This window comes from Penaeus chinensis, chromosome 2 (genome assembly GCF_019202785.1).
Source record: "Penaeus chinensis breed Huanghai No. 1 chromosome 2, ASM1920278v2, whole genome shotgun sequence".
Lineage (NCBI taxonomy): Eukaryota > Metazoa > Arthropoda > Malacostraca > Decapoda > Penaeidae > Penaeus > Penaeus chinensis.
In genome coordinates, this window is record NC_061820.1 from 16098500 (window position 1) to 16113499 (window position 15000).

The 15000-nt window shown below is 35.2% G+C and overlaps 2 protein-coding genes across 2 annotated transcripts in view; one reads left to right on the forward strand and one right to left on the reverse strand.

Moving 5' to 3' along the window:
- Positions 1–7636, forward strand: part of LOC125035857 (putative methyltransferase-like protein 7A) — an 8102-nt gene extending 466 nt beyond the window's left edge. The window contains exons 2-5 of the mRNA XM_047628162.1: positions 3129–3289; positions 4359–4493; positions 5284–5402; positions 6802–7636. Of these exons, the coding sequence (XP_047484118.1) occupies positions 3129–3289; positions 4359–4493; positions 5284–5402; positions 6802–7062 (676 nt within the window). The 3' untranslated portion in view covers positions 7063–7636. The remainder of the gene's footprint in view (positions 1–3128; positions 3290–4358; positions 4494–5283; positions 5403–6801) is intronic.
- A 4579-nt stretch (positions 7637–12215) lies between these two features.
- Positions 12216–15000, reverse strand: part of LOC125031462 (angiopoietin-1-like) — a 3474-nt gene continuing 689 nt past the window's right edge. Inside the window, exons 1-5 of the mRNA XM_047622239.1 lie at positions 14779–15000; positions 14422–14529; positions 14059–14171; positions 12966–13130; positions 12216–12823 (exon numbers count right to left, since the gene is read on the reverse strand). The exon at positions 14779–15000 is cut by the window's right edge and continues 689 nt beyond it. Coding sequence (XP_047478195.1) covers positions 12484–12823; positions 12966–13130; positions 14059–14171; positions 14422–14529; positions 14779–15000 — 948 coding nt within the window. The 3' untranslated portion in view covers positions 12216–12483. The remainder of the gene's footprint in view (positions 12824–12965; positions 13131–14058; positions 14172–14421; positions 14530–14778) is intronic.

The following is a 15000-nucleotide window of genomic DNA, read 5'->3' on the forward strand; positions in this document are numbered from 1 at the left end:
TGACAATAAATAACCAGAGAGGCTGACAATGCCTGTCTTGCCGAAATATAAATGGTGGAAGCTAATTCCCTTTATGAGACCACAGAGAGGAAGCCACAGCAGCACAGGACAGCTTGCAATCAAATACTTGCAAAATCTGATAGGTAGTTTGACTTTGCAATGCTATTTGCAAATTATACTTCATACAAATAAGGTTTTTTGTTTCTCTGACATCATGCTGTTGTGTTCTGAGCATTTACTAGGCTGTGTGCTGTGTAAGGTGGTATGGCAAAGCCTGGCATAGTCCACAAGGGAAGACTACCTTTTGTAGACAAAGAATCATTCAGGAGGTTACCTGATACTGATGCCAGGGAAAGCCAAGCATCAGCAGGCAGGATAAAACGTTCCTTGTTTGGAGCTGTTGAAACCGATAGTGGAATAAGAAATTATTCAGAACTGACACAAACAGCTGCCAGTGACACTCAGTAATAGGAAAATATAAGCTCTGCAAACTCTATTTTTCTGTTTTGATCATGTATTTATCTCCAGTTATATATAACTTCTCAGAATTACTATTTTGTATTTGAAAAATAAAATTGGATGATCAGTAGTATTATATAAGAAAAAAAATTGACAATATGTAGTATAAGGTAGTGGCTGAGTTGGGTAATAAAACCTACATGAAATGATAGAACAATACAAACCAAGACAAAGTTCTTTTATGGCAATATGTGTGCAAATGCTTCCCAAGGATGCTATACATAAAAGAAAAGAGAAGACCCCCCAATTTTGGCCAAGTTGCTCATCTTGTTTACATTGTGAGGATGAATTCTAGACACATATATTACCATGCCCCTGGCTAAGGGCATATACTACCACAGAGGTCCACTAGGAAATATATACCATGGTGTTAGGTTAGGTTGGATATTGGGTTAGGACAAGGGGGTTTGTGCATTATTTTGTGCATTTAGACTATTCTAAATGTTCATAACTTAGTTTTAGATTATTCTTCATAATCTTGTAATCAATTAAGTGGTCATGATCTGTCGCCGCCAGTTTCTCATGCTTCAAATAATGCCTTTGTCTTATAAAGTCAAGAATTTGTAGTCGTTCAGGTTTAACTGGAAAATACTGCAATTGGCATAGATTCTTGTGCTGCCTAATTAACTGATCATGAAAATTGTATACATCTTGTCCTACCCATCTCATATATTTTTATCCTAATTTTGTACTTCACCAACCGTACAAACACACACACACACACACACACACACACACACACACACACACACACACACACACACACACACACACACACACACACACACACACACACACACATACACACACACACATACACACACACACACACACACACACACACACACACACACACACACACACACACACACACACACACACACACACACACACACACACACATGTTAGCTACAATAACGTATGTGTACATGTATGTGCAAGAATGCATACTTAGTGGAGGGGTTTAACTCCTTGTTAAGAAGGACTTAGAAAACAAAATATAGCATTAATGATAATTATTATTATTATATTTATTGTGATTATTATTATTGTTATTATTATTATTATCACCATTATCAATCCGAAAACCGATGGCATGGCATTTACGTACATGCTATGCCCACTTTGAGTTTACTTTATTAATTGTTTTTACACATGATTGGTCCACTTGTACTAAGTCACCAATGAGCCAGTTACAAGTACTAATTATCTCACCTGTTTACCCTTTTCCTTAATTTTTGAAAATATTTTAAGATATCTTATTTTGCTGTTACTAATGTTTATAACATTAAAGTAATTATAATGTCTATAATAAAAATAACACTATCAATATTGATAGCATTAGTAAAAAGACTTTGCAGAGATATTTCACAAAAAAAAAAAAAAATTATAATAAATAAATAGAAAATGAGCCCATCATTTTCCTGGCTACATTGGGTTAATCATTATCCTTTTACAATTATACTGTTATTATTAGATCAAGGCTACCAAATGTCACTATAATTAATGTTGAGAAATAAAATGCAGACATGGAAGTAAAACATTCTTTTATTTCTAGCTTGCCAGTCACCTTTATCTTATATTTTGGTAGACTTTCATTACTAATGGAATTAACATCATAAATCAAGAGGGACTACTGTTCTACACAAGCCTCACAACACACTTGAACTTGTTATGCATATTATGTCAAAAACAATGATACAGATATTGTTTGATTGATGCTCTGCATTATTTGGAAGTAGACAAGTTATGATACCTTGTCTTGGCCAACTAAATGCTTGCTTTGGCCCCATCATTTAAGAACCACTTCCCCATATTCCTGTATTGTAATCCCCAGTAGTACCAGCTACATATGAGCATTCTAGTAACCAGTCATATTTCTATACATGATGCACAATTTCCATCATTTTCAGTTAAACTGTTACATGTTATATCTCATGCATTTTAGATAATATTTTATGTTGAATGATAGTTTAACCACAGGCTGCCGGGGGGGAAATGAATAAAAAATGGAAAAAATGGTGTGTTCATTTTTTATATTTTTGTGAAATGTGTCTGCACATAGACGGCTCTGCTAGTGCTTAGCCACAAAGGAATCAGTTATTGGACCTTGTGATCTTACCTTATTTGACCATTCCTTGAATTGGTGGGAAAAACATATTGTTTACTATTGCTATGAATATCAACTGTGCTATTTTTATTATAGAAGTTACTATAATGTTATAAACATTAGTAACAACAAAATAAGTTACCTTCAATTTTGTCATAAATCAATGAAAAGGGTAAATGGGCGAGACGGGCAGTACTCATAATTGGCTCATTGGTAACTTAGTACAAGTGTAGATGTGTAAAAACAATTAATAAAGTAAACTCACAGTGGGCATGGCATATATTGTACATGTTAGTTCATGCCATGCCCATCGGCATTGGGTTAAGAATACTATTTAAAAGTAGTTTGAGCCAGATTTTCACATAGGCACATTAATCCATTTCTGATTTTGTTGGTATTGAGATGTTAAGTTCAAACTACACCCTTCTAATAAGTGTGACTATTTGTGATTTATGAATTATTTCAGTATATTGAAGAAGCTTTTTTTTTTTTTTTTCAGATGGTTTGCCTACTTTATGCACATGTTTACCAAGGAGAAAGATGCCAAGATCGAGGAAATGAAGAAGGATCTCTTTGCAAGCATGAAGGATATCGTCTCCCAAGATCCTGAGCTGCGAAAGCAAAATTCCATTCGGATTTTAGAAATTGGAGTCGGAACGGGTCAGTCAGATAGTTCACACGATCTTGCCTGCTGATATGTTTTGTGTTGTGCAATGTAACAAGTATTCTGTTTTTGGTCAAAGTTTATATATCAAAGTCTTTACATAGTTCATTGTCTGAACATTGTCCATGATATAATGAAGGTATCTAAGATTTCTCTAATTACTTTCTTTTCAACAGCTGTTTCTCTAAGCCAACATCTTGAAAACAATCATTGGGCATATGTAATATAGTGAACTACATCATTTGGCCTATATAAATTAATTGGTTGATCTGTGAAGATCAGCTCTAAAGCTAGGGCAGTCTTCATTTTCCACTTCTTTCCTCTCTCTTGTCTTTACTTCACTTGTTGTTTTTTCAGATTTTCATTATTATCATTTTTATAATTAGTACTACTTTTATTACAGTATTATTGTTGTCATTTCCCACAGCATGTGCAAAATAGTAAGCTAAATTGTAGTTCTAGAAGAGATACTCGGCATGACCGGTTAAGATTTGACTTAATGATTTCACATTTAGTGGCAAGTTGGCATAAGCTTACAAGTTTATAATAGGTTCATTTTGAAAATGTTATAAAAGCCAGTCTAAGCTCTTAAGTTCTTTCCCAACCCCAACCCAGAGAGGGTATAGGATGTAGTTTTTACATTGAAAATTAGAAGGTAAATTAAAGACAAAAAAAATACAGTTCACTTCCACACTGGAAATATTTTGTGCATTTTTTCAATGCCAAGTGAACACACTGACAAATATGCATGACATTATGTTCATAACTGTTTATATATATATATATATATATATATATATATATATATATATATATATATATATATATATATATCTGTGTGTGTGTGTGTGTGTGTGTGTGTGTGTGTGTGTGTGTGTGTGTGTGTGTGTGTGTGTGTGTGTGTGTGTGTGTGTGTGTGTGTGTGTGTGTGTGTGTTCTTTATCTTCCATAATATCAACCCATTCCACATCTTTTTCTTCTTACGCTCTCCTCGTTTCCAGCTCTTCCTTTGTATTAAAGAAGATCATACCATGAGGCTCTAATAGTAAAATCACTGTCCTCCAGGTGTCAACTTTTCCCATTACCCGGATGGAAGCAGACTGGTGGTTGTGGACCCTAACCCTCACTTCAAGAGCTACTATAATGACAATCGAAAGAAGTTTCCCCATATTCAGGCTGAAGAAATATTGGTAACTACAGGTACTGACTGACTGACTGATTTTTGTTTGATTACTACTATTTTGATTTCACCCAATGCTGCAGGGGATGGCATACAGACAAGTCATGCCCACAGTGAGTTTAGTTTATTAATTGGTTTTACACATAACTGGTTCCACAAGTGTTTAATTACTAATGAGTCAATAGCCTGATCTGTCTCACCTGTTTACCCATTTCCTTGAGTTTTGGAAATATTTTATTTTAGTTTCTATTTCTATTGTTAATGAGACTGTAGTGATTATAATACCAGTGATGATAATAAGCACAGCATTGATAATAATAGCTTCATAAGAAAAAAAATAAATTAAAAAAAACTCAAGGGAGAGGAATATCAGGTGAAGTCATGTAGATTATTAATTGACTCCTTGGTGACTGAATGCCATTTTCACATTTACCTGGCATTATTGGGTTAAATGAATATATATTTTTAGAAGGTGGAAATATTGCATTATATTCCAGGTTTCATTGCTGATATCTTGCATAAGTATCATAAATACCTCACTGTCTAACATATAAAATAGTAATGAATTGTCATGAACACTTACTTTGGTTGTGTTTTCATTATGTATTCCTCATGGTATAATCCTGTGTTATATATTTAAAGTATAGAACAGGCAATCCTTAAAACTGATACAGAAATAACATAAAATTCAGTTATAGAGTGGGATCAAGCTTGGAACTAAACAAAGAACACTAAATTATGCAAATTAATTATTATTATAGAAGTGATTGATTTTTTTTTTTTTTTTCATTTCTTTTCTTTTTTTCTTAGGAGAGAAAATGGACATGGTACCAGACAACAGCATTGATGTTGTGGTCATGACCCTAGTACTCTGTAGTGTGACTGGCACCGAAGAAATCATGAAGGAGATTTTGCGTGTTCTTGTTCCGGTAAGCTTATTGTTATGCATAAGATTTTGTTTCATGTTTCCCTAGTATGTAAATTATGCACAGATTATCATAAGATACAAAGACTGGTCTCAGTGAACTGTTTACAACAGAGTTGCTTTGCTGCTCAGTTTTTTAAAGAGATCTGTGAAAGGGACCTCAAAATTCTGTTTCTGAATTTCAGAGTGCTCTCTCAAAACCTGTATAGCAATTAAATAATAGAAAATCATTCTTTTTGAAAATCTGATCCACAGGCATTTAATTTTGTTCTTCTCATTCTCCTTTGATAACAAGGTATTGTGTTTAGTGTTTTTAATCCACTGGCACCAGGCAATTGCACTGCTGTTTATAAATAGATGGCTCCACAAGCACTTGGTTATAAAGGAGTCAGTTAGGAGGGCTACCTGGTCTCACCTGGAATCCCCATTCCTTGAAGTTTTTTATTTTTCTCTAATACTATTGTTATAGTTTCTGTTATTATCTTTATTGACACTGAGATTATGATAATATCATTAATACAAATAGCAATAAGAAATAAAAGATAAAAGTCTTTTAAAAAATCTAGGAATAGGGTAAACAGGTGAGAATAGATTGCACTGGTAATTGACTCCTTGTTGATTAGTGTCTCGTGGAGCATCTGTGTTTAAGTAAAATTGGCAAAATAAAAGCCAATTGGACATCACGTGTGTTTTTGCCATCCTGACATCAGCGGATTAAGAAATACCATAGTTTCCAATTAGGAGGAGTGGTATTGAGCTATATTTGTTTTGGTTAACTAAACATATATACTTCTTAAAGACTTACATTAAGGATAAACTATTTAGGGAAAAGGAAAAGAAAGAATGAGACTGACAAGATCTTATAAACCAAAATTGGAATTAAATCTATATGCAGGGAGGATACACAACTTGTATGGCCTCTGGTACATCAAATTTAAGGCTACAGTAGAATAAGGTTGATTATCAAAATGGTGTCAGATAATTTGCTTCACTTGTCATAAAGTTCATCTTTTGTACACTTGTAAGGTGAGGTTTGTATGACCTTTGCACTCTGATCATAGGTTATGATCACATATTGCCATAGATTCAGTGCCTTGTTCTCTTCTTTATATGAATATATCAGCTAGAGAATTTTTTTTTCTCTCTCTCTCTCTCTCTCTTTCTCTCTTTCTCTCTTTCTCTCTTTCTTTCTCTCTCTTTCATTCACTTTCCCTCTCTCCCTCCCTTCCTCCCTCTCTCCCTCCTTTGTGTAAAAGATACACAAAACAAAACTCAAGTGAACACTTATGAGTTAAAACCAACGACCAGACAGAGGAATCAAAGATTTGCCCAGGAATTTAAGAACTCTGAATTGAGTTGCTACTTACATATCTCCAGCCATTTCTATGTCTATTTTATTTCAGGGTGGCAAGTTCTACTTCTTGGAGCACATCAGGGAATTTGACACTGAAAATCACAGTACAAGACAGAAGATCCAGGACCTCCTGACAAGGATTGGGCTCTGGCCATTTTTATTTGATGGCTGCTGTCTGAATCGTGACATGCTTCCAGTTATCGAGGCAGCTGGCTTTTCAAAGGTTAACGGAGAACGTTTCTATGCACCGGTTAATAGCTTCTTCTTCCAACTCATTAAGCCTCACCTCAAAGGCACGGCTGAAAAATGAGTATGTCCCCCTTCATTATCAGTGGGAATGTGGTTGTTATCTTGTGTATTGAAAGAAAGGTTTCTTCTTTTTTTTTCTTTTTTGTTATTGTATATGTTTTTTTATATTGTATCAGAAAATATATTTTGGATACAAAGGTTATGTGTGTTTACAATAACAGAAACCAATCCACTTTGGGAGTAATAATTACTGAGTTAGAAGGGAAAAGCAACTAAGATATATGAGCAAAGAGAGCGTTTGTTACCCTATGGAGAGTGAAGTTTCATGACTTGATGGATAAAGTTTCAATACTCAAAAACAAAAAAAAAAAATCTGTTCTTCTTTTATAACAATATGCAGTCTGGAACTTTGGGTGATATCAGTGATTAGCTATCATTTTCTTGCTTTTTTTTTTTTTTTTTTTTTTTTTTTTTCCTTTTTCTCTTTTTCTTTCTTTCTTTCACTTTCTCTTTCTCTTTTTTCTTCAGTATCATGTTTGTTCAGAATGCTTCATATTTACACACACACACACACACACACACACACACACACACACACACACACACACACACACACACACACACACACACACACATATATGATGTGATATGATATGATATCCATACTGTATATGTGTGTGATTAAACTCATCCTGTTTAGCAGCAGGAAACAACAGATCCGTCCATTGCTGCAACAGAGACAATATTTAGGTGGCTTACCTGTTACCATAATTAACAGGATTACAAAAATACCAGGCAGTAGGCATAGTATTCAGTTGCTGCTCTTTTTTTTAACATATTAGTAGATATTGTACATTATAAACTTTCACACACACACACACACATATATATATATACACACACACATAAATACATACATAGATATATACATACATACATATATGCATAAATACATATGATATGTGCATATATATATATATATATATATATATATATATATATATATATATGTATATGTATGTATGTATGTATGTATGTATACATACACATATACTTTTAGATATACACATTCTTATACAAAGATATATTTACATATACATATATGCATACATATGTGTGTGTATATATATATATATATATATATATATATATATATATATATATAGTTATATATCTATCTATCTATATATATATATATATAGTTGTATATCTATCTATATATATATATATATATATATAAAATATATGTGTATGTATGTATATAAAATCAGAGATTACAAACGCATCTGGTAATTTGATGCTTAAAAAAGGTCTCCTATGAATATATATACATACCAAAGGATGTTGCTACAACCAATGGGACTATTTTCATGAACTGCCAAGTACCAAGACCAATGGATTTTACTGTTGCCCCTCTATTCACAATACTTATGTTACCACCATATAGAGTTGTTGTGGATATAGATTGGTCTGTACAATCTCACTTCAAGCATCAAAGTACTGATAGTTCTTTTGGTATATTAGTAAATCTATTTTACTTTCATTTTTTGTCCTGCACTTTTATTATGTATAATAGGCAGCCTCTATATACTTTGGATTGCTCACTTGGTGGGGATTGTATAGCAGTTGCATTGTTTCAAAGATTGCATGCTCTAAAAGCCAAGTGCATGTTCATACTAGCAGAAATGATGGACCATCTGCACCTCTGCCCGAGTTTGTTCCTGTTTAGGGCAAAATTCCCTCTTTGCGGGGGCATCAGTAAAAAGTATTGACTTTGAAAAATTATATATATCACTTTGAAAACTGCTGTACATGTTTTTACATCTAGGTGCAGTTCTATCTGTGAAGATATATCAACTTGTTAACATGTCTTCCATGAATTGTTTGGGTATTCAGTGAGCTAATAACGTCTATACTGAAGCTGAGGACTGTGAAATCATTGTGCATTATGTATTTTAGAGCAGCTCATACTCCTCCTTTATGGTGAGAACTTGTGTACATTTCATAGTTTGCTTATGTAGTAGTGCATTTATTTTTGTGAAGTGTGCATATCCACACACAAGCACACAGATATGCATACTCATGCACACATAATCAAACACACACACACACACATTCACACACACACACATGTGAATATGTTTTTGGATAAGTATTAAGTTTCTACTTGCTTTTATGAATGTTTGCAGCCTATTCTTTATCATTTTTTAAAAAGATATTTAGTACATGATACTGTTCATGTGTTTTTATTAGCATTATCAGGTTATGTACTTGATGATATTCCATCTAAGAATGATGAATGTGGCATTTGTGTTTTTTGTTGAAAATATGCTGAATAGTGAAAGCTGTGTTAATTGCAAGTATTATAAGCAAGTTTTTCTTTCTTTTGTTAGAAATTTAATGAATGAGCTGTTTCCTATGTGATTTAATTTTACTGAGAATAGTAGATTAAGCAAAGGAATATTGTTTTTTTCCTGATTCTTAAGAGTACATATCAGAGTACACACAAATACCATGTATTGTTACTTTGTTATACCGAGATTTTTTCATATTGTTACAGAGAGATTTTTATATGTCCTTTTGTTTTTAGAAATGGCTTAAAGTTAGGCAATCATACACAATATATGCAATGATCATAATTGCTATGGGACAAATAAAACCTTCAGCCAGTTTACTGTATATACTTTTCTTTATTCCTATCAGCATCTACCTTTTGAAGAACATATTTATCAATGTTAACAGTGCTGCTTCAAATCTTGTTTATAAAAGATATTTATTGGCCAAATCAGTCAATTGTTAGAAAATATTTAATTTATTTTGCAATAATGTTTGATTTTCTGTTTCTTGAAAAGATAATAGTTAGATAAACAATACATAGACAAGCTCATTATAGGCAGGTAGCTGTAGTTAAAATTAGAATAATTTGTATCCACAGCTTTAAACTCGATAAATCTATTTTATACAGTAATTAACAATCTATGTCTTGCTTCAGCTCTTATATATTTGATGACTAATATATGGACCTTAAGGTTTTTCAGAAGTATATTTTAGGGTTTACATACACTTTAATCTTTATTTATCATAACATTTGGAAAGGGAAAGAAGAGCTTTTATCCCCCTTGACAGTAAATAGGTCACTATGTTGGCATTATCCCTGAGCAAGGTGAGGTATCACAGGCAACCCGGAACAACCTCCCCAATGTTTAAAGATGTTTAATTCTATACCAGAGTGACTGATTCCATATTAGATATTGTGACAATATGTTGAAGTAATGAAAATAATTTGGTTTATAAAATTTCAAGTCGGTTGTGCCCCCTTGTCCTCTGTTGCCTGCCACAAATCTGATGTAGGTTATAAGCAAGCAGTTTTGCAGGTGCTATTTTCTGCAAGACAAAGGATGGGTGCATTCAGAGTTTACATTTTGTAAAAAAAAAAACAGAATTCTCTTTGAAGAGCAAATGAAAGATAAGATGACATAAGTATTTGTTAAAGGATGTTCATATCTTCCAAGGATCATTATCACACTCAAGTTTACATTGGTTACAGACCATACACAAATACCTTTGCTTGGTAGAGCATATTAAATTAAGGTATACATCTGTCATTTAAGATTCATATAATCCATGTTGCACATTCTAAATGACTTTTGAATATTCCAGAAAGAAACAGTGCACTGGAATTATGTTATCATCATAAAAACCATGGTGTAAGCTCTATATCTGTATATCTATATATACCTATATATCTGTCTATCTATCTATATATATATATATATATATATATAGAGAGAGAGAGAGAGAGAGAGAGAGAGAGCACAGTGCCAGTTATGTTTCATTTTTCCAATTTTTGGGTTTTTCAGAAATTCAAATAATATTGCAGCAACAATGTGTGATTACTCACAGTATTACGGTTTACTTACAGATTAATATACTAATAAATGAAGTAGAGTTATAATTAAGACAATAGATAGTGATTTTGTTTTATGTCAGACCAAAATTGAAAAGCATCATATGATAAACTACAATATACATAATGTTCTTGTGACTTTCTGTGTGCCAAACTCCACACCAAAAATATTCAGTTTTAGATGTTCAGACATGGGATTGTCAACCTGCATATACTTAAATACATACATGCATACATACATACAAACATTTATATATATATATATATATATATATATATATATATATATATATATACATTTATATACATATATATACATATATATACATATATATATATATATATATATATCTATACACACATATATATCAATATAGGTATGTGTGTGTGAGTATGTATGTATGTATGTATGTATATATATATATATATATATATATATATATATATATATATATATATATGTATATATATATATATATATATGTATATATGCATATATATATATATATATATATATATATATATATATATATGTATATATACATGTGTGTGTATAAATATATATATACATATATATATATATATATATATATATGTATATATATATATATATATATATATATATATATATATATATATTATATATATGTATTTATACATATGTACTACATATTTATATATATGTATATATATATACATATATATATATGTTATATATGTATACATATACATATATATACATATACACATAAATACATCATATATATGTATGTATGTATACATATGTATATGTATATATGTTTATATGCATGTGTATATATATACATATATATATATATGTGTGTGTGTGTGTGTGTGTGTGTGTGTGTGTGTGTGTGTTTGTTTAATTGAGAGTTAGAGAGAGAGAGAGAGTTTGTGTGTGTGAAGCCGCAGATGTGTACAAAACATAGATCTCCATCTGCCTCTGTTGCCCTTCCCCATAACTCGCATCTTCCTCTTTATCTGTCTCTCTAAATCTCCCTTTCTCTCGCTCATTTTTTTTTTTTTTTTTTCTGTCTTCCCCTGTATGTCTCTACTCTCTGCATTCTCACGTCTATTTATCTCTCTATCCATCTGAAACTTATACCTATATCTTTGCAGGCGGTGGGTTGTAATACTTCAAGGAGCTCTGACAAGTTCCTTTCAGTGTGTTTTATGTGTGATTAGTTTAGGAGGCTCATAATGCTACCTGGCCCCATGCACATGACGCGACAGGTAAAACGGTCAAAATCTGTTGTGTGAGGAGTGCGTGATGCAGTCAAATAAAATTTAAATCGGTTTCATGTTTATTTTGTATAAATCGTTTTAAATGTAGTGTCTAGATGTAACTGATTTGATTTGATTTGATAATTTTAGTACATCCAATGGACGACAAACAATTTTACAGAGAAGTACAAAAGGTGCATGACCGTGTCTCGCAGGGCACGTTGTGAACTATATATACACACATATTTATACGAATATGCTTGCTCACATTCTCACTCGCACACAGACAGGCTAAGGAAACTCTCAAGAGAAGGATACGGAGAGAGGAACCTAGTTGTTGGGCGACGACGAGAATGCTTTGGCGTAACTAGTCGGCCGGATCTTCATGGTAACGTCGTTCAGGACCAGCCAGGAGCCGCTCAGCCACTTCATGGCCCGCTGCGAGTGGTCGTTCGACGTCGGGAAGGGTGCCGTGAGGGTCGTCCAGTGGCACACGTTGTACCACCAGCCGCCCTGGTTATTGACGGCGCAGCTGCACGTGTTGCAGTTATCGTTGTCGCGATCTGGTGTACTGAACGGGAGCCCGGCGTGCTTCGCCTTGAAAGCGTCACTCACGTTGCCCGAAAACCCGTCAACCACCAGCCGGAAATTGTCGGCCTCGTCCTCCACTCTGCAAGGGGGAAAAGCGTTACTGCTTGAGGAGACGAAACAAACGATTTTAGTTTGTATCATTAGTACCTAGAACCCTCCCTCCCACACTCGCAATATTCAAACCGAAGGAAGGAACAGCGAGATACTGAAAGCCACCGAACCTGAAGGTAAGGTACTCCGCCTTGAACCTCCTCCGCCTCATGTCCCGCATGAGGAAGCGCACCTGGTAGGGCTGCGCGTACGTGAGGGCGTGCAGCCAGCGGAGGCCGAGCCACCACTCGCCCTCGCCCGCTCTGCCGAAGCCGCTCGCGTACTCCGCCCAGCTTCTGGCGGCCGACGGAGGGAGAAGGATAATCAGTTAGTCAAATCAAAATGACAGTAAATAAATTAAAAAAAAATAATGGCTAGATAAATAAATATACAGATGAGTATATGAATATCTGGATATATGGAGCAAAATTAAAGGCTATTTCGATATTATTTAACGGGATATGAGCGGGTGCAAAGGTCAGGGTAAACTGATTGTATGGTAAAATGCAAACCTGTTTTAACAGGTAGAAATGAGCACAAGTAAAATTCTTCAAGATGTCATAGATGGTGCATGACCAGTGCACAGTGATGATTCAAATACGTGTTCTACCACGTTTACACTCTGAATTCCTACACCACTAAACAATACACACTAATCGTTTGAAGTTGGCAAATGGATAGTAACTCATTACCAAGGCCACTCTTCTTACCCAGAGATCTTTTCCCCGGAGCAAAGGGTAGTCAGGTTAACAGTCTCCCAACTTGCCTGCTGAAGTTACCTCTTGACTAAAACAAGGAGCCGCAAAGTAAATAATGACGCCACTTAAAACCGGGCCACTTGCTTACCTGGTCACTTATGGACACTCCAGAGGCCTATATAAAGAGAGAAATGATCACCTGGGTAGTGGCACCGAACAGTCGTCAGCATAACACTATCCCCGCTGCTCTCGGGTCACTGAGCTGCTGAACCCTTCTGGAGAGGGTAAATACAATCTTGACCCCAGGAAAGGCAACACTGACCCCAGTAAAGGCAACATTGACCCCAGGAAAGGCAACACTGACCCCAGTAAAGGCAACACTGACCCCAGGGAAGGCAACACTGGCCCCAGGAAAAGCAACGCTGGCCCCAAGAAAGGCAACACTGACCCCAATACTCGGCCCGGTCACCTGGCCACTAATTAGTCCCCAGGGCATTGCTGACCTTACTACATCCGGGCCACTCACCGGTTGAAGTTCACGAGGCCCCAGGAGGTGTTCTGTCGCCGGAGGAGGACGGTCCAGCCGCCGTCGCTGCCGTCGCCGCTCTCGTCCATGTCGCACCACACTCGCACGGGCGTCTGGGAGAAGCGAGGGGGGGGGGGGGAGGAGAGAATACGTGCACACATGCACAGTTGCACACCCGCACACACACATACATACATACACATATATATGTGTGTGTGTGTGTGACTACACAATCAGATGAATGTCGAAAAAAAAAAAAATTATCAACATCAGTTTGGCATGATCTCCCTTAAACATATGGCAAAACAACCAACACTCATCGCATCCGGAAGGGCTCCCGGCGACCAACGTGAGGTGCCATACCTGGGCGTTCCTGGTGGGGTAGATGGTGTAGACGCCGCTCCGGGCCTCGGGGTGGTACCAGTGGTGGTCGGAGCAGTCGCGAGGCAGTTCGTTATCCTCGATCGAAGACTGAATGTATAAAATGAAATATTAATGGGCGTTCCAGGTTATTTAAAGAGTTTTTCTTGTTTAAGATTTTTAATTATTTATACGAAGAGGATCCAAAGAGAACCCTGGCTGGGAATTACTGTTATAATAATAATAACTGTTTCTGGAAAGTTTTTTGCGAACCTAAGACAAAAAAAAGAATTCAAATGGAAATGATAACTTATATCAAATAAATACCTCTGCTATGGCTTGACCTCGCAATTTACTCACATAGTAGTCCATGATGTCGCGAAATTCCTCTGTGTGTATGATGAGCTGATCTGCGTCGTCCACCAACTCCTCACAAATGCTCTTGTAATCATTTTCCCTTCTGGATTCTTCTGAGTTGGTGTCTAGTGACACAACGGCGTTCAGAGTAGCATTGACTCCTGCGTTGAGCAAGGAGAGCTTGTCTGTTATATCGTCTAGCATGGCGGTGATAGTGTTGCTGAG